The sequence below is a fragment of the Suncus etruscus genome, chromosome 7 (assembly GCF_024139225.1).
Source record: "Suncus etruscus isolate mSunEtr1 chromosome 7, mSunEtr1.pri.cur, whole genome shotgun sequence".
Classification (NCBI taxonomy): Eukaryota; Metazoa; Chordata; class Mammalia; order Eulipotyphla; family Soricidae; genus Suncus; species Suncus etruscus.
The window spans coordinates 108597807-108617950 of NC_064854.1; the positions used below are offsets into that span (position 1 = coordinate 108597807).

At 40.4% G+C, this 20144-nt stretch overlaps 1 protein-coding gene across 1 annotated transcript in view; it reads left to right on the forward strand.

Annotated features, from left to right (window-relative positions):
* The window catches only part of MAGI1 (membrane associated guanylate kinase, WW and PDZ domain containing 1), a 763677-nt gene that overhangs the window by 598917 nt on the left and 144616 nt on the right, over positions 1–20144 (forward strand). Inside the window, 1 exon segment of the mRNA XM_049777123.1 lies at positions 7362–7481. Coding sequence (XP_049633080.1) covers positions 7362–7481 — 120 coding nt within the window.

The following is a 20144-nucleotide window of genomic DNA, read 5'->3' on the forward strand; positions in this document are numbered from 1 at the left end:
ACCCGGCGGTGCTCAGGCATTACTCCTGGCTCTCTGCTCAGAAATGATTTGAACCAACCACCTTTGGTCCTGGATCAGGTGCTTGCAAGACAAATGCCACTGTGCTATCTCTCCGGGCCCTTTTCTTTTTTTTTTTTTTTTTTTTTTTTTTTAATCTTTTTCTTCTTGGAAAGTAGAGAGAGGGGCTAATGGAACATTGGTGTGGAAGGTGTCAGATTTGCCATAGAGAACATATTTACCACAGATTCTTTCACAGCAAGTTTCAAAGAGATTCTGTTCTTGCTCTGTGCTGGAATTTCCCAATATGATGTAGACTGTTTGTATTTCCCAAGTAGCTGGCTGAACAGCTCCTCTGCTGGCTCCAGACTTCACACCCTCCTTCAGGACTCCTGCCTTACTGACAGTTTAGTCTCATTTGAGGATCTTAGTGCTTCTCCCCATTTCTAAAATTTAACTCAGGCCTTCATGACCCAAGATTCCTGGCCTAATTGTGTGCCCTCTCTTGACATGAAGGTGTCCTACCTCTTACTTTCAAATGCTACTAGTTTACTGATCCCTCCCCAGTTTATGAGCGAATCTCCCATCTGATTTTCAGATTTAGATCACCCACTGTACAGTTTTCCATCCTCTCACACTTTGTGTTTAAAAGTCAACTGGGTATTATTCTCTAGAACATTTCCTTCATCTTCTTGAAATCTCTATATGGCACAACCCATTTATTTATCCTTGTCAAAAATAAGATGTTCAGGGGCTGGAGTGATAGCACAGTGGGTAGGGCGTATGCCTTGAATGAGGCCAACCTGGGATAAACCTGAGTTCGATTCCCAGCATCCCATGTGGTCCCGTGAGCCTGCCAGGAGCTATTTCTGAGCTTAGAGCCAGGAGTAACCCCTGAACTCTACTGGGTGTGGCCCGAAAACAAAAACAAACAAAAAGATGTTCAGTCTGGGGGGATGCTCAAAGAGCTGGAACTTATGCTTTGCACCACAGGAACAACCTTCATGCACCAAGCCATGAGTAGCCTTTCATACCAAGTATACCCCAAAATCTAAAACCATTGTAACAGTAAGATGTTTGTGTGTATTCTTCTCTCCTTAGCCCATCCTCTTTGCCTTTTTTGCCTTTTAGACCACACCTGGCAACACTCAGGTTATTGCTGGCAGGTTCAGGAGACCATATGGGATGCTGGTCGGCTGTGTGCAAGGCAAATGCCCTACCTTCTGTGCTGCTATTTTGGCCTCTTTTGTTTAGTGTCTGAATGCTTCCTATATTTGGTTATGGTTCTTGCACATATCCTGGTTGAACTACTGGGTGTTTTTGGTGCAATTGGTGTTGCACTCAGGGTTGAGTTGCTAACACATATGTTTGTGGCAGTGCTCACTGGAGTTTTTATGTTCTCAGTTGTGTTTGAGAGAATTTGGCTGCACTCGGGACTGTGGGAGGCAGAGTTGGGAATGCCAGTCAGCAGAACAATGTAGCCCCTGCTTATCTTCTGTGGGCAGCCCAGGTACCAAAATTGAGGCCTTATGCTTGTCAGACAAGCACTTTTGGCTCCAGAGACATTTTTTTGGTCTCTTCAAATTTGGCTTAGTTTGGTTTTAAATTCCATGCACTCCCTTACCAGTTCAGTTTTCAAAATATAATCTAAGCGTGATATGATGATTTGTCATATTTTTGATGTCTATCCTCTGATGTTATTAAATTATGAAATATATTTAAATAACTATTCATTCAAAAATTTTAGTGACTGAAGTGATAGCATAGTAGGTAGGTGTTTGTTTTGCACAAGTCCAACCTGGGTTCGAACCCTGGCATTCTATATGGACCCCCAAGCCCGCCAGAAGCAACTTTTGATCATAGAGCCAAGATGTGGCCCACAAACAAACAAACAAACAAACAAACACAATTTAGTTTCTTCTTGCCACCATTGTCCTATATTCTCCTCTATCACATTCTGCACATTTCCTGTTCTTTTTAAGCATGAATGATCTTTGGGGGCCAAAGGGATAGTACAGTGGGTAGAGATTTTTGCCTTGCATGCAGCCAACCCAGGCTTTTCTCACCATCCTCTCATATAGTACCTCAAGTACCACCAGGAATAATTTCCTGGTTGCAGAGCCAGATATAATTCTTGACCATAGCTGCATGTAGCCTACTCCCCCCAAAAAAGATGAATTAACTTTCAAACATGAAACATGCCGCTTGAGGGGACTTGGGGATCGGACAGAGAAGGCAGCCTCTATCATGCAGAGAAGCATTTAACTGGGAGGAAAAGGTAGTATTGAAAGTTGTTATGTTTGAAACCTTATTTGTAATAATACTGTAAACCACAGAGCAAATATACATAAATATATTTATATAAGTGCCTCTCCTAGAAGCAGATTGGTAAGTGGGAGGCGAATGGGGTTGAGGGGGAACATAGGTGGAGGGAAGTGATACTGGTGAAGGGGTTGATGTTGAACCATTGTATACCTGAAATCTAATCATAAGCATCTTTACAGTGACATAATTTTATTTATTTATTTATTTATTTTGTTTTGTTATTGTTAGTTTTGGCCCATGCCCAGTGGTGTTCAGAGATTACGCATGGCTCTGTACTCTGGAATCACTCTTAGTAGTTCTCAGGGGAGCATATGGGATGTCAGAAATTGAACCTGAGTCAAGACATGGAAGGCAAGTACATACTGTTCTATCTCTCCAGCACCCTAAATTATTAATAAAAATACAAATTTGGGGCCCAGAGAGATACCACAGCGGTTGTTTGCCTTGCAAGCAGCTGATCAAGGACCAAAGGTGGTTGGTTCGAATCCCGGTGTCCCATATGGTCCCCCGTGCCTGCCAGGAGCTATTTCTGAGCAGACAGCCAGGAGTAACCCCTGAGCATTGTCAGGTGTGGCCCCAAAAACCAACAAAAACAAAAATAAATAAATAAAAATACAAATTTAAAGAAACCCTGGATTGTTCTAAGGAACAGCTCATTGGTTTGCAGCCATGAGTTCCCAAATTTGGTCCCAGATCTGTGAGCCACTCCACTCCTACCCCACCTCCAATGCCTACTGCTATCACATTGGCTACCCTGCCATCTTGACAAAGTCTGTGTTTTCTAGTATTCTGCAGTTGTGTGCAACACTTGTTCTTCGCAACAGCAGTGAGAAAAAGGAAGAGGAAGAATTGAATCTTGTCATTCCTCCTGCCCAAGGACGCTTTTTATGATTCCAAGCCTACTTAGGAAAAAATAGAGAGCCTGTTGGGACTCACATAATCTGATCTTCATGTTCCTTCCTATTTCCTTTACATTTTCATTGATCTGTGGCAATTTCTCTGCCTTCTTCCTCTCCCAAAACCAGGGAGAGGTTCTTTGCACCCCCTTTTCATGATGCTTGCTCCACACCTTTGCAACTTTCAGTCTTGGTACCATCTCCATAAAGCAGATTTCCCTCATCCCCACTTCCTTCCTCCATAGCATATTGAATTCTTTTTCCTAGAAAGCCTCTTATTTATTTATTTATTTATTTATTTATTTAAATAAAATGCATTACAGAGTTAACATAGTTGATCATAATACATTTGTTTCTGGATGAGTGAAAACAAAGTTAGTGAAAAAATGATAAAATAACAAAATGGAAAAAAAGTAAAAGAAAGAGTAAATAAAAAGTTGATTAGCAAGCTCATTTCTGAAAATTATTGTGTCTCTAATGAAGTCATTTATAATAATGGCAGAAGGTATAGTAAGTTCTTGTTATTTGCTGTCCATTGTGTTAAATTGGGGTGTTTCTTTAAAGAAGACAGCATCAAGCAAATGAAGTTGTCCAGAGATTCAAAGGACTATTAATTACTGATACTACAACTTTTAGAAACATGTACTTAGCTGCCAAGCCTCCTGGAAGAAGGCCTACACTCACTCTAAAAATTCCTGGTGACAGCAGCCCCAAACCAGTGTACCTGAAGTGTGGTCAGGTTGGTGTTCCCAACAGGGAATCATAGAGGGTCACAGATGAGGCAGGGCCATCAGGAAAATAGTGATTCTGCATGATGGAGGCAGCAAGTGTGGTTCTGGCAGGGTAGGGGCTTTCCCCACTTCTCTTTCTGAGATGGTCAGCTTTGTTCTTTGTGGGCAGGTGCAGCCTTAATCTTTCACAGGTTGGTTTACATCTTGCTTGAGAAAACAATGATTCTATGAGGCTGGCTGTGTTTGAACATGATGACTGCATTTATGGGCATGGTTATAGCTGCCAGGTTTCCTGGAAGAAGGAAGATATGGGGTGAGGGTAGAAAGCCAATTTTTTTTTTTACCAAAAATATGTTCATACATAGAATCCCCATTTTTCTGTTCTTCATAGCAACCTACAAATATAAATAAAATGCCATTGGCAAGGAGACTGTGTCTTGATCACAAGTGTTTCTTTCTTGAATTAGTGCCTGTGTGAATTGTGTTGGGGACCTGAATAAAATATTGATTGGAATAAAGCACTTAAAGATATGTGTACATCATTATGATTCGATGTGCCATAGGGTTTGAACACTCCATCAACTCATGTCTTAACAATTAACAGAAACTAATATATTAGGCTAGTGATTATTAAAGTAAACTCTCTAAAAGGACTTTCTCATTCAGTTTGTATAACAAATTTATTTTATAATTATATATCTTTTTTTTCTTTTTTTTTTTCTTCTTTTGTTTTTTTTTTGTTTTTTTCTTTTTTCTCTTTTTTGTTTTTTTTCTTTTTTTCTCTTTTTTCTGTTTTTTTTTTATTTTTACTTAAGATATATATATAAAGTAAAAAATAAAGATATACTATTAAGTAAAATAACATTTTATTTTGTATACTACCCTTTAGTATAAAAGAAAGAAGAAATAAGAATATCTACATTATACATGTATATAACAAATGAGAAAATTTATCTTTAACTAAATAATATTTCTGAGGCTACAAGTTTGGAATTTTCTTCACAAAGATATTTTGCCCAAGCTAGACCCCAGCTCATCAGCATCAACAGTTTGTATTGATAATGTTTGTATTTCTCAGTTACCTACTGGAGAGCAATACTTGGCTATACATGTAGAAGTTGTTGGAACTGGGAAGGTAGCTCAGTGGTTTCAAACAGATGCTTTGCATGCAGGAGACCCAGATTTTGTCCCCAGCACTTGTTAGTCCATTAAACACTACCAGGAGTAACACTGAATACTGCCAGGTGTGGCCGGCCTACAAACAAAAATGAAATTGTGAGGCATTTGTCTTCATCTGCCATGGCAGCCAGAAATAGGAACACATTAAGAACCAGTAGGAGAGGTGACTCAGAACATCGCACAATCGGCCTTTACAGGAAATCTCCAGCATGATACATGATGATAATACAAAACATCTGTAGTATAGTTGCTGTGTGGACACTTCGCTATTTTTTTTTTTGTGTGTGTGTGTGGTTTTTGGGTCACACTGGCAGTGCTCAGGGGTTATTCCTGGCTCCAGGCTCAGAAATTGCTCCTGGCAGGCACGGGGGACCATATGGAGCGCCGGGATTCGAACCGATGACCTCCTGCATGAAAGGCAAACGCCTTACCTCCATGCTATCTTTCCGGCCCCAACACTTAACTATTTTATATGTTATTTATATTGTTATTTCAGTTACTAGGAATACTGGGCTCACTTAAATATATGTTTTAACTCATTAAAAACGTAACAAGTGTTGAATTTTATCTTAATTCTAAGGACCTGACTGACAGTGTAAGGGACTGTAGTTATATTTTTTTGTTTGTTTGTTTCTTTGTTTGTTTTGGGGCCACACCAGGTGATGCTCAGGGGTTACTCCTGACTATGTGCTCAGAAATTGCTCCTGGCTCAGGGGACCATATGGGACCCCAGGGATCGAATCGAGGTTCATCTTGCGTCAGCTGCGTGCAAGGCAAACGCCCTACTGCTGCACTATTGATCTGGCCCTGTAGTTGTATGCTTTTTGTGATCAGTAGTTCTGCATTCAGTCCCTGGCTCTGCATGGTCCTCTGAGTAATATGAAGTCCTGACCCCTGACCTCAGCTCTCCTTAGGGAAACAAAAAGAATTCTAAATGTCCTTCATGTGTATAGACATGATCATTCACATAGGCAAGTGCAGTAACTATGTTGTACGGGGTCATTAGAGCTACTAGTTGGTAACTCTCCCCCCCCCTACTAGTTGGTAACTTAATTGCTTTAAAGTTTCTGGGATTGGGGAATGACCTGCTTATCACCAAGGAAATGTTGTCCTTAAAACACCTAGATAATGGTGCTATAAAAATTAGCCATTATCATGGCTGGGGATATCAGTTCAAGTGGTAGAGCACATGCTTAGCACATGCAAGGACCTGAGTGTACCTTGCCACCAGGAGCACCACTGACCACTGCTGCTAACACTCATGTCAGATAAAAAAAGATCAATTGTCTATCCATCAGATCCCTAATAAACATAGGAACAAAAATCAACTACTTTGCTCTTTTTGATCTTTCATATTTAGCTGGTTTCTAGCAGGTATAAATTGTGTAATTGTTCCTTGTTTTATTATATTTTAAAATATGTAAACCACATTTCTTCCATATTGCTTCTTTCTTTTGGTCAAGATTAAATGAAAGTGAGAGGTTTTGCCTGACTGAGCTGGGCAGTAGGAATAGTTTAAAATCTCTTATAAGAGGATTTGTTATATTTATTAGTTATTTCAAAAATGACTACTTCAAAAGGGAGGTTTTTTTCCCCCCAGCAAATGCAATGTCCTTTCTCTCTAGCTAGAATTTATGGGTGGCCTCTTTTTACCAAACATATTAATTACATGGAGAGCAGCAGCAGTGTTTTAATCCCTGGGAGATGTCTAACCACAGATCTTGGGCAATCGTGTTTCTCTAGTGATGTGTTTATGCAGTGGGTGTCATTTTCTTCAAAGGGCTTATTACATTGGAACTTGCCGGATGTACTAAAGAACACAAGAATTTCCAGGCCTGTGATAAAAATATAAGCCCCTTAGGCTGTAAGCTTAAGGTAGTTACATTTTTAGTATTTACTGGAGCCCGAAAAGCTGCTGATTGTGAATGCTGTCTGTATAAAATCTACTTTTTCGGCACAGTTGAAAAATGTTGAAACATTCCCTGGTTTACTGGCTGTGCTCCCTTTTCTCTTTATCCTATTTAAAGAATCCCAGGCACTGGAAGGTGGCTAAGTGAGAATGCTACTGGGTTAGAATGAAGGTGTCTTACCCAGGTCCCTGTCTGGGCAGTTAGGCTTGCAGAACCTTAGGTAGTCCAGCTTACTGAACAGGTTATTTTAATTGTGCCTGTATGTGGAGCTTCTTGTTTGAGTTGACTGATGGTTTCTTGTGTCTTTGTCTTGTCTGCTGCAGGCACAACCCGATCTCCAAGAGAAGGAGAAGTGCCTGGCGTGGATTATAACTTTCTGACTGTGAAGGAGTTCTTGGACCTCGAACAGAGCGGGACTCTTCTGGAAGTTGGCACCTATGAAGGTAAGCTTCTCTGTATCTGCAATGAGGAGGCCTCCCTCCTGGACACTGCAGAGGACCAAGGACCATCTAGATAGGGGGAAAAATTATGTAGACTCTGAGATTCAAAGAGCAAAACAGAGATTGCAGTTCACCATATTTCTTAGAAATTTTTTCTTCCGGGGAGCGATAGCACAGTGGGCATTTGCCTTGCACATGACCAACCTGGATTTGATCCTCGGCATCCCATAATGATTCTCCAAACTTACCACTGGTTTCTGAGTGCTGAGGCAGGAGTAACTCCTGACCAGTCCTGGGTGTGGCCCAAAAACCAAAAAAAAAAAAAGAAAAGAAAAGAAAGAAAATTTCTATATTGATTTTTGGCCATACTTTATGATGTTTGGGGGCTACTTCCATTTCTTTGTATTGGGGAGCATGCCTGGATTGACAACATGTAAGGATGGCAAGCACCGCACCCCTTCTCCAAGTATATCTCCAGGCAAACATTTCACAATCATTCTAGTCAGATCCTTAGTGTTTTTAATCTCAAATGGCTGTTTTTAACCACTAATTTTTTAATCTATTTTTCAAGTAGCAAATACACTTCTGAAAGGACCAATGTGTGTGTACATATATATAAGGTCCTTTCAGAAGTATATACATGTTGGGGTCGGAGAGATAGCATAGAGGTAAGGCATTTGCCTTGCATGCAGAAGGGCAGTGGTTCGAATCCCAGCATCCCATATGGTCCCCCGAGTCTGCCAGGAGCAATTTCTGAGTGTAGAGCTAGGAGTAACCCCTGAACGCAGCTGGGTGTGACCCAAAAAACAAAACAAAAACAGTATATACATGTATATATAAGTGCATGTTGGTATGTACATGTATAATGTATATATTCTTGTTTGTTTTGTTTTGTTTTGTTTTGGTTTGGTTTTTGGGCCACACCCAGCAGTGCTCAGGGGTTCCTCCTGGCTGTCTGCTCAGAAATAGCTCCTGGCAGGCACGGGGGACCATATGGGACACCGGGATTCGAACCAGCCACCTTTGGTCCTGGATCGGCTGCTTGCAAGGCAAACGCCGCTGTGCTATCTCTCCGGGCCCATTTCTTTGCTGTTTTATACTAAAGGGTAGTATACAAAATAAAAAGTTATTTTACTTAATAGTGTACCTTATACACCTATTGGTCTTTAAATTTGGTAATACCCTTCTTTTTAGTTTGGAGTCTCTCTTAGTTTGGTGCTAGGGAGTCACCTACTGCTCTGCTCAGGAACTATGCATTACCAGAGAATCAATGAAGGCTTCCCACATAGAGGCATAAGTTCAACCTATTGAGTCTATCTGTAGCCCCATTGGAACAAGACCTTTTGTTTTGCCTGGGGCAGTGTGTAGGGTTGATTGTGAGCAGGGTTGAGGACACAGGTGTTCTGGGTTTACTTTTGGCTCTGTGGTAAGGGATCATACCTGGCAGGGCTTAGGAGACCATATCCTGTGTTAGGGCATTGAACTGGGATTGGTCGTGCAAGCAAGGGTTGAGGACACAGGTGTTCTGGGTTTACTTTTGGCTCTGTGGTAAGGGATCATACCTGGCAGGGCTTAGGAGACCATATCCTGTGTTAGGGCATTGAACTGGGATTGGTCGTGCAAGCAAGGGAAGTGCCTCAATCCCTGTACATTTTATTTTATTATTTTTTGTTTTGTTTTTGGGTCATACTTGCTCTATACACAGACATCATTTCTAATGAGTCTCGAAGTAGAATATGAGCTGCAAAGCAAGTGCCCTACCCACAGTACTCTCTTTCTTGGTCCTAACATAGAAACACTTTAAAAATTAGATTTAAATACCAAATCCACTTTGCTACTTTATCTGTGTGAATGCTTTACCTTATGCTGAAGTGTTATTTTATTAGGGATTTTATAGCTTTATTATGATTATTGCCCTGGTTTCAGGTAGTGCCTTGTATCAGGTAAAAGTCTTGAATATGAAGGTGATACAAAGGTGGAGTCACTTTGTTTACCCCTTTAATTCAATCTTATTACAATTTATGGTGCCATGGATGAAATGAACTGCTCCACACATGAAAAGCAAGCGAGCTATATCTCTATTCCCACTGAATTTTTTTTTCTTGGTTTTTGGGTCACACGCAGCAGCACTCAGGGGTCACTCCTGGCTCTATGCTCAGAACTCACTCCTGGCAGGCTCAGGAGACCATATGGGATGCCAGGATTTGAACCACTGACCTTCTGCATGCAAGGCAAATGCCCTACCTCCATACTATCTCTCTGGCCCTCCCACTTAATTTTTATTATTGCAACAAAGATAGCTTTAATCACTAAGTTTTCACTTGGGTATGCTGTTGTCATGTACCTTTTAGAAAAATATTTAATTTGGAGGGGGTGGAAAAATATTTAATTTGTAAGAGTAACAAACTGAAGCCAGCCAGGTTTTAACTTCTGATCCCATATTCTCCCCAGAAAGCCCCAAAAAGAATTAATTTGACTGTAACTAAAAAGTGTTGAAATAACTTATTCACGTGTTAAGCTAACTAATTCGCAGCAAGAAAAAATTTTTTTTCAGAATATATCTGGATCATCTTATCTAAAATACTTTCTGTGAAAATTGCTTAGCTTCTTTGCAGTTGAAATTTTCAAATGCCCAGGATTAATCTGTTCCATTTTTCTCCAGTTGGCTGTACAACCTTCCTCAGCCTTTGACCTTTTAGCTGTGTAATTTTCTTTCCATATGAGACAGCTCATAATTTTGGAGAACTGACTGGAGTATATTATGTTGACTTTTATAAGCTGAAAGCAAAATGGGATTTTTATTAAATGCCAGATACTGCCTCAGAACTAGGGGTGGATAGATCTTTTGAGTGCTTCTTCTGTCTGCTCCCTTGCACTGGCCTCATGTTGGTGGTTGCTGTGTCTTGAACAGTGTGGAGAAAGCAGTCTGGCTGGACCTTGGCCTTGCCTGAGTCTGAGACAGTCCCAGCCCCTCTTCTAGTAAGCAATGTGCCCTCTGGCAAGTTGCTTAATGCTCCATGTCTCCATTTTCCCTTCGGTAAAATGAGGATAATAATAGTGTTTCTTCATAGGTAGGATTAAATGAGACAATAATTGGAAAGGGCTGAGCACAGCGTCTGACACATGTAAGCTCTCAATCAGCCTTGCTCTTATATTTACACACACGGCTGGTCCGAAATTGCCACCCTAGTGGGTTTCCTCCCCTTCTGTTAGTCAGGAAGCCTGTGCATTTGCCAATAAAATGTCTTTATTTTCTTCCCAGGTACTCATCATCTATTTTTCTCTTGGCCTGTCTTGCTTCCATAAAGGAAAAATATGTCACAAAACACTCCTTAATAGAAAACACTTTAATGAAGATATATAAGAAACTATATTTTATCTTTTTTTCTGTTTCTTTTTTTCCTTTTCATTTTGTTTTGGAGCCACACCTGACTGTGTTCAGAAGTTACTCCTGAATCTGTGCTCAGGGATCACTCCTGGTAGTGCTCAAGGGACCACATATGGTACCAGGGATTGAACCCAATTTAGCCATGTTAAAGGCAAGTTTCCTACCCAATATATTATCATATAGTAATATAATATAATATATATAGTAATATATTTTATAATAAAGAATGTAAAAATATTTAAGTTCAGATTGTTTTCCATCATTCTCATGACTTTGAAGGTTCTAGTGCAGAATAAGAACTTTGATATAAATACTGTGTATGATGAGCATGTGTGTGTTCTTTTATGTTTAATTTTTTTCTTGCTCTTCACATCTAATAAAAAGGAGAGCTTTCTGCATTATTTCCCATAATTTTATCACATTCTTTATAAATACTGCACAGTTTACTTGTATATGAATATATATAATTTATTGAACCATACCCCTTCAATGGACATTTAGGATGTAAGTTAATCCTAGTGGGTTTTTTGTTTGTTTGTTTTGGTTTGGTTTGGTTTTGGTTCTTGGGCCACACCCGGCAGTGATCAAGGGTTATTCCTGACTCTGTGCTCAGAAATCATTCCTGGCAGGCTCAGGGAACCATATGGGATGCCAGGAATCGAACTTGGGTCTGTCTCAGGTCATCTGCATGTAAGGCAAATGCCCTACTGTTATGCTATTGCTCCAGTCCCATGTTTTAATGTTTTATAAATAATACTGCATTGAACATCTTCATGCGGAAATCTCATTAACCTTACTTTCATATATTTATGACGTAAAATACAACTTAAAATAAGTTCTCCTATGTTCAATTATTTATTGAGTATCTATAGATCTTCTTCCCAAGCATGGGGTAGTATGTAAGAGGGAGCAGGGGAGAGAAGACCAAAGCAGTTCTGCCTTTGCTTATCCTTTTTAGTTGTTTTATTTTGTTAGCACTTGTATAGTGAAAACTGTGGGGTAAGTTAGATGAATTACCCAGCAGTTTCTCAGGTGCAAACTATTTTTCCTCTTACAGAAGAGGAGTCAAAAGGCACAGAGATGTCAGTTATCTTTCTTAAGATTGAATTACTGGTAAATAAGAGACAGAGATATGATTCAAACCCAAAGTGTCTACCCCCAGGGTCTAGACTTCTATAGTCCTCATTCTTGAGAGAAATTTAATCAGTGTCTAGAGAAATGATGAATTCTGAGGAAAGAGCTGCAGAATCCAACAAGCAAAAGGGCAAGAGTATTTATTGTATCTAATCTTGTATCAGAGGGGTTCTCTCTATGGATAATATGTGAACAGGAACTTGTCAGAGGATTTTAAGTTGAAGTTGAATGACTGGGTAGGGGGGATATAGGTTATAGGATATATAGGTTCAGTTTAGAAGTCAGAATTAGGGCCCGGAGAGATAGCACTGCGGCGTTTGCCTTGCAAGCAGCCGATCCAGGACCAAAGGTGGTTGGTTCGAATCCCGGTGTCCCATATGGTCCCCCGTGCCTGCCAGGAGCTATTTCTGAGCAGACAGCCAGGAGTAACCCCTGAGCACTGACGGGTGTGGCCCAAAAATCAAAAAAAAAAAAAAAAAAGAAGTCAGAATTAGTTCTGATTGTTGGTCATAAAGAAGGAAAGACAAACACCATACCTTCCTGCTTTTAGAACGAATGCTGCCCAGGCCTAGAGAGATGATACAGTGGGTAGGGCACTGGACTTATATGTGACTGACTTGGGTTTAATTCTCAGTACCCCAAACGGTATCCTAAGTACTTCCAGGATTGATTCCTGAGCACAAATCCAGGAGAAAGCCCTGAGCACTGCTGGGAGTGGCTCCCAAATATATTGAAATATATTGATTTCTGGGGCTAGAGATATAGTATATTTTATTGTATTTACCTGGCATGTTGACTTCAGTTTAATCTCTCATACTTCATATCTCCTGTCTAGCACCACCTGGGAGTGACTCCTGAGCACAGAGCCAGGAGTAGCTCCTAAGCACCATATGGCCCAAACCCTTCTTCCCAAATATAAATATATTGATTTTTGTAAGAATGGAAAGCACACAGTGGTCATAATACTCCTAGGATGACACCAAGTTTCTGTCTTACATAACTGGTTAGATGCTGATACCATTTACTAAGAAAGATACACTGGGGGAAAAAAAAGAAAGATACACTGGAAAAGTCTAGGTTTGGCTGTGGGAGAGCAGGGAATCCATGATGACTGCAGCTCTGCTGTTCTGAGTTACCATATAGTCCAACTGGGTAGAGTTCTCTTCTCTTCACAAAAAACTATTAATATTTACAAAGCATAAAGTTATTAGAGAACATAGGTAATATGTTCATTGTAATTTAAACCAACTAATTCTGTCAGTCTACAGAATTGACATCTAAGACAAGAGTAAACATGTTTTCATGTCAACTTTATAGTTAATAATGACTCTAAGATAATTAATTTGATAAGATGCTTGAAATAAATCAGATAAACCATTTTATTTTAGCATTGATGGTGTTTTTTTCATTCCTTCCCTTCCTCCCTCCATTCCCTTCCTCCCTTCATTCTCTTTCTCCCTACCTTCCTCCTTCCCCAATGCCTCTCCCCCCACAAACCAAATTGGGGCCTTCTTTAGGACACCTTTTTTTTTTTCTGGTTTTTGGGTCACAACTGGCAGCGCTCAGGGGTTACTCCTGGCTCTACACTCAGAAATCACTCCTGGCAGGCTTAGGGGACCATATGGGGTGCCGGGATTCGAACCACCAACCTTCTGCAGGCAACGCAAACACCTTACCTCCATGCTATCTCTCCGGCCCTCAAGGACACTTTTCAAGGGACAAACTATTCAGTGTGGGTAAAGCAAAACATTCCTGTTTTACTAATATCTCTGGGTAGAAGAGACTGATTATGTGTCTTGAGTATCGCAAAGGTTTCTTTCCTTTAGCATGAAGTTATGGGTTGCTTCTTTCAGCTTTTTAACTAGGGAAGGGGGAAAGTCCGCATTCAAGAATGTCATTGTTTTTGCTTCCTTGAAGGTCTGCACAAAAACAGCTGTCAAGGGTATACTATTTGGAGACTCAGATAGAGCAGGGGTGAAGAGACTATTTGTTTGTCACTGAGGAAAATGAGACTGTCTGGAGTCCTGTTCTTTGGCAGGCCTTGGAAGCCATCTGTTGTACTAGGCGGTGTTGGCAAACTCAACCATGAAATGTTCTGTGTTGATAATGAAAGTAGCCAAAGGACTCTTCCCTCCAATTGGCTGTTACCCTGCATATGTAGATAGAAGATTAGGGACAGGGAAATTTTTGTTTGTTTGGGGGCCACACCCATCAGTACTCAGGGATTGCTCCTTGCTCTGTACTCAGGGATCACCCCTGGCACTGCTTAGGTAAGCATATGGAGGTACCAACAATTGAACCCAGATATCTGCATTTAAGGCAAGTGCCTTACCTATTATATTACATTGTCAGCTCATCAAAATTTGTTTTCAGAAAGTCGCCATTTTTATTGAAGTAGCAGAATTATTTATTTATTTATTTTTGATTTTTGGGTTACACCTGGCAGCGCTCAGGGGCTACTCCTGGCTCTATGCTCAGAAATCGCCCCCGACAGACTTGGGGGACCATATAGGAGGCCGGGATTCGAACCACCGTTCTTCTGCATGCAAGGCAAATGCCTTATCGCTGTGTTATCTCTCTGGCCCCTGAAGTACCCGAATTTAAAATACTGTGAATTGCATTTTTAATGCATATATCATTCCAATACCACACCCATCACCAGAGTGTCCACTTACCTCTACCAATATACCAAAAGTCTCTTCCAGTTTCCCTCCCTTTTCATATTAGTTCAGTATCTTCGATAAAATGTCTAAAGCCAGAGTAATTTTGTCTAGTTCTCTGCTAGGAGATCCTCAAGAATTTCTGGGATTGAAAGCAGAGATGTTGGAAACAGACAAATCTGTATTTCAAAGCCAGTCATTACTTTAAAACTGTGAATCTGCTAATACCTATTTTACTCTTAGGACTATTCATAGAGATTAGAGTGACTATATAGGTTTAGAATGATAGGTAAACATATCACACCTTTTTGGATACTCTTATCTGTACACACACACACACACACACACACACACACAACACACAACACACACGTTTTGTTTTTGGATCACAACTGGCAGTGCTCAGGGTTTACTTCTGGCTCTGTACTCAGGAATTAGTCCTGAGTGGTGCGTGTGGGATATTTGAGATCAAACCCAAGTCCACCTCATGCAATACAAACACCCTCCCCACTGTACTCTTGCTCCAGCACCATTTTCTGAATATAGAGTTTAGAACTTTTATTTATCTACCACTTAAAAATATGATTTAAAAAAAACTATATAGCACAGTGGGTGAGGTACTTGTTTTGCATCCAGCTGACTCTGGTTTAATCCCTGGCATCCCATATAGTCCCTTGGGCCCTACCTGGAGTAAACCATGAGTGCAGAGCCATTAGTAGGCCCTGAGCACCCATGGGTGTGGCCCCAAATTTAAAATAAATAATATGATTTAAGATTGCAAAGGTTTTTTTTTTTACACACTGACATTGCGCCAAAGCACAAAGCTGACGACTTTATATGCATTATCCAATTTAATCTTCACAAAACTAGTAAATGAGTATACCGGTTTTATCTTTAGTATATACCGTGGGAACCGAGGCTGGACCGATTCCTCACTTTACTCAGGGTCACAAAACAATTAACTTTATTTGCCCTCTTTAGGCTTCATGGCCAAATGGCACTGGCTGGGATTTGCATTTAATTACAGGACATTGGCTATTGTATGTCTGTACTTGCAAAACATAGTGTGTAAGGGCAGGGCAGGGTGGGTGCAAAAAGGAAGGGTAAAGAGAAAGTGATGGGAGATTTTTGAATGATGCCTTCACGGTTAACAAGCAAGTGTTACGTTGAAAGATAGGGAGCTGAGGTAATCAAGGTAACTGACAGGCGGAGAAGAAACTGTCATGAATCATGCCATTAAAAACCAGCTTTCAAGTTATAGGCGTTGAGGAGGGGCCAGACTGGAATTCACATTTACTCTCTTCACTATTTGCTTAGTCATTCTATTAAGAATTATAGGGTGCTGATTCTATGCCTGTCACTTTGTTAGTCCTGAGGATGCTTAAAAGCAGAGATGGTCCCTATCCTCAAGGTGCTTATCTAGTTTAAAGGCAAAGATGGATATTGATTCATTTACCTTGATTAATGCAGAGAAGAGTACTTAAAACTCCATGGAAGAATTTTTTTTGTTTGTTTTTGTTTGTCTTTGGGCTATACCTGGTGGTGCTCAGGGGTTACTCCTGGCTCTGCACTCAGAAATCACTCCTGGCAGGTACAGGGACCATTTGGGATTTGGGAAATCGAACCACCAATCATCCTAAATTGGCTGCTTGCAAGGCAAATGCCCTTCTGTTTTGCTATCTCTCCAGCCCCTCCACTGAGGAGTTTTAAAAGTCTACTAGTTTTAATCTAGTTTATAAAGTCAGAGTATGAATGTGGTGATGAGGCAGAAAGGAGAGGAGAGGGTAAGCAGAGACAGTTGTTGAGATGAGGGGTTATTGTTTGCATGTGGGGCTCAGAGAAAGCTAGTGAGAATAGAATAAAAAGAGAGTCTGACTGTCAAACACATAGAACCAGCCTGGTCAATCAAGTAGGATCTTGAGGCTAACATATAAATATCCGCTTGTTGTCTATATCTTTCTGTGCATTTCACACACAGAAGTGAATATGACTCTTTACCACCCAGAAATGTAGATGTGTCCCTCTCTCAGTGATGTTGCCCTATTGAGAATGTAAAGTCCAGTTTTCTATTCATTGCTTTTCACTCTTATTTAGGAAAACTTGCCCTATAGGAAAAAAATAGATAAGCTGGGGCTGGAGAGATAGCATGAAGGTAAGGTGTTTGCCTTGCATGCAGAAGGTCGGTGGTTCGAATCCCAGCATCCCATGTGGTCCCCCAAGCCAGCCAGGAGCAATTCTGAGCACAGAGCCTGGAGTAACTCCTGAGCGCTGCCAGGTGTGACCCAACAACCAAAAAAAAAAAAAAAAAAAGCTGTCCCTTTCTCTTCCTCAGTCAAATCTGAAAGAAGTGAGGGGCAAACAGCCAATGGACTTTAAAGGAGAACTTCCCACTACTCTGGGCCTCAGGGTTCTTTACCCTCTTCTTCTCATCCACCTACCATTTCTCCTCAAAGGATGATCCACAGACAGGCAGCGTCAGTATTACCTGAGTACTTGTTCTGATATTCTGAATCCCAGGCTTCATACAGCCCACTGGATCAAAATCTGCCTTTACTCTTATCTTATATCTATTCATTAGAGTTTCAGACAATAAATGTATATAATTCAGAATGGTAGTAAGGATTGTGTGTTCATCTCACTTTCTACATTATGTACATGGTGCCTCGTGAGGTGCCTCATGTTGTGAGGAAATAAATGAGTGAATACTAAATTTCTACAAACTGAGAAGCTTCATATAGTCCTGCTTCATTCTGATTTAAAATTCAGGGTTATGTTCCCCTTAAATATTTTATCAAGCTCTAAAATTTGATTTGCCATCTTCATTTATTTTTAAATGTATGTCAGAAAATGTTTTCTTTGGGTTGGTCGTGCCTGTTAATTAAGACCAGCAGTGACTTCCTCTCATGTCTTCCCTGCCCTCCCCATGATCCCTGTTGAGTTATTGTCTAGTCAGTTCTGAAAATAGCAGCAAAGACACACACATTCCATCTTGGGAGGCAGCCCGGCCACCTCAGGAAGTATGTGCTGGCCACCATGGAGACTCGAGGCCAAATCTTCTAGAAACCAGACAGCCCACCAAGTAATGACAACCCAGCTTACTTTTTCAATCACTTAGAATTCTTCAACAGACTTTTATTTACGGCCATTAAGTGATCCATCTATTCTTCACAAGGATTCTTATCTTCCTGCTCCAGAGGGTTTGTGTTTCCCCCATGACTAGACTGGGTCCAATCAGCAGACTGAGTAGTTTAGGCTCCTTAAAGTTGAGTGCTTCTTGGAAAAGGGAGGAGTCTTGCCTGGAAGAATGAGGAAGTAGGGTAAAAGGAGGATAGAGGCTTGTCAAGGTTGCAAGCTAGGAGAGTATAGTAGTTTTTGATTCATTGCTTGGTAAAGACAGCCTGGCATTATAGCCAAAATTCCATCTGCCAAAAAAGTCTAGGGACCCAAATCACACTCACTTCAAATCAGTTTACACAAGGTCCAATCTGGAAATAATGAGAGTTTTGTTTTGTAATCTGTTTCTTCCCCCTAAAAATAGTGATAGGTTTTGAAGTTTTATGTTTTCTTACAACCTGTGGACATGCTTGACATTTGACCATGCTTTTTCGCATGGCAACCATATATGGCTTTCTTCTTCACTGGGTGTAAGCATAAGAGCCTCATCCAGAGTAAAATCCTTAAGTGATTGTTTAGCTTTGTTGACCCACTTATCACGATGGCTTATAATAGGCAGAATGTAAGGAGCTCAAAGTTCATTTGTTAAGTGTTTGCAGATTTTAATCAGAAACATTCTGTTCTTAAGTGGTTACCACTCATTCAGATTATTTTTCATTGTTTTAATTTTTCTTGAGACACATCCAGTGGTGCTCAGAGACTAGTATCAGCTGGCCCCTGGGGATTTGTTGTTCCCTCTGGTCTGGGGACCACATAGTACTGGGAATTAAATCCAGGACTCCATATGCAAAACATAAACTTAGCCTATTGAACTTTCTCCCTGACCACCAAATTATTTTTTTGAAACAGCTGGAAAAAAATGTACCCGAGAGACAAGATTAAAAACACTAGATAGAAGGTTTATTTGGGGGGGGGGGCAACCCAGCTGGGTATTGGCAGTTATGGGGAACAAATACTGGAGACATTTGAATAAATAATTCAATTCATATTTATAACCACTTATAATTTAGAGAGTACCTTCAAGGAAATCACATTATTTGATTCTGTGAGATTTCTAGAGCTTTTGCTACCATTCCCATTCCATAGAGAAAGTATTAGACTAAGTGTAAAACCTTTCCCAGGGTTCTTTGGTTCTTGATATTTATTTATTCTATGGCATACTATCTCATTAATCTTCCCAGTAGGTATAATAAGCCTCATTTTTAAGATTAGAATCATACAATTATCAACATAAAGAAATACCAAACTTCCTATTAATGACCATTTCTGTTGTGGTATGAAGGCTTTCCATGGCCCATAGTTTATCTTCATCACACAATGTCTGTCTAGAAAGTAGCTGTTTGGGTTTTATTTGGGGGGAGCCACACCTAGTGATGCTCAATGTTACTCCTGTTCTGCCCAGGTTTCTCAGATTCTGCACTAGAATTCCCTCTTAGCAATGCTCAGGGTACTGTATAGGAATATCGGGATCAAATCCAGGTCAGCTACATGCAAGGCAAACACCCTCCCTGCTGAGCTATCACTCTAGCCCCTCAAGTCAACTTTAAGTTGATTCCAGAGAAAGGAAACAGTAATGAGTATGTATGTTATATGAGGGAATTTGTTTTGTCACTTATTATGCTAAAAAGCTCTGTGAATTGGAACAGGGAAATGACTTAGGCCAGAGTGCATGTACTGCATATGGCAGCCAGAGGTTTGCACTGTAGAACTGCATGGTCCCCAAACAGCTCCAGAAGTAGCCCAATGAAGTATAACAACAATTTCTGTGTTAGGAAAATTGGCATATACTTAAATTTATGTAGAACTTTTGTTTTTCAAACATTTATTTATTTCATAAACTGAAGATATCTAATGGGATATAGTCTTAGGCTAGATCTGATAGTGCTGAGGGGCTATTCCCAACTCTGTGCTTGGGGTTCACTTTTTTTTTTGGTTTTTGGGTCACACCCAGCAGCACTCAGGGGTTATTCCTGACTCTATGCTCAGAAATCGCTCCTGGCAGGCTCAGGGGACCATATGGGATGCCGGGATTCTTCGAACCACCATCCTTCTGCAAGGCAAACACCTTGCTATCTCTCCGGCCCCAGGGTTCACTTTTGAGGATGCTCAGGGCAGTATACAGTGCTGGAAATGGAATCTGGGCCTCCTATATGCAAAGCCCTTTAAGCTATCACTCTGGCCCAGAATGTTTAATTTAAAAAATATTTTAAATATATATTTATATTTATTAAAATAACTTCAGTTTACATCATTTTATATGTTTTAGGAGCTCTTTATCACAACTCTTCAAAAGTAAGTTGTCAACACCTT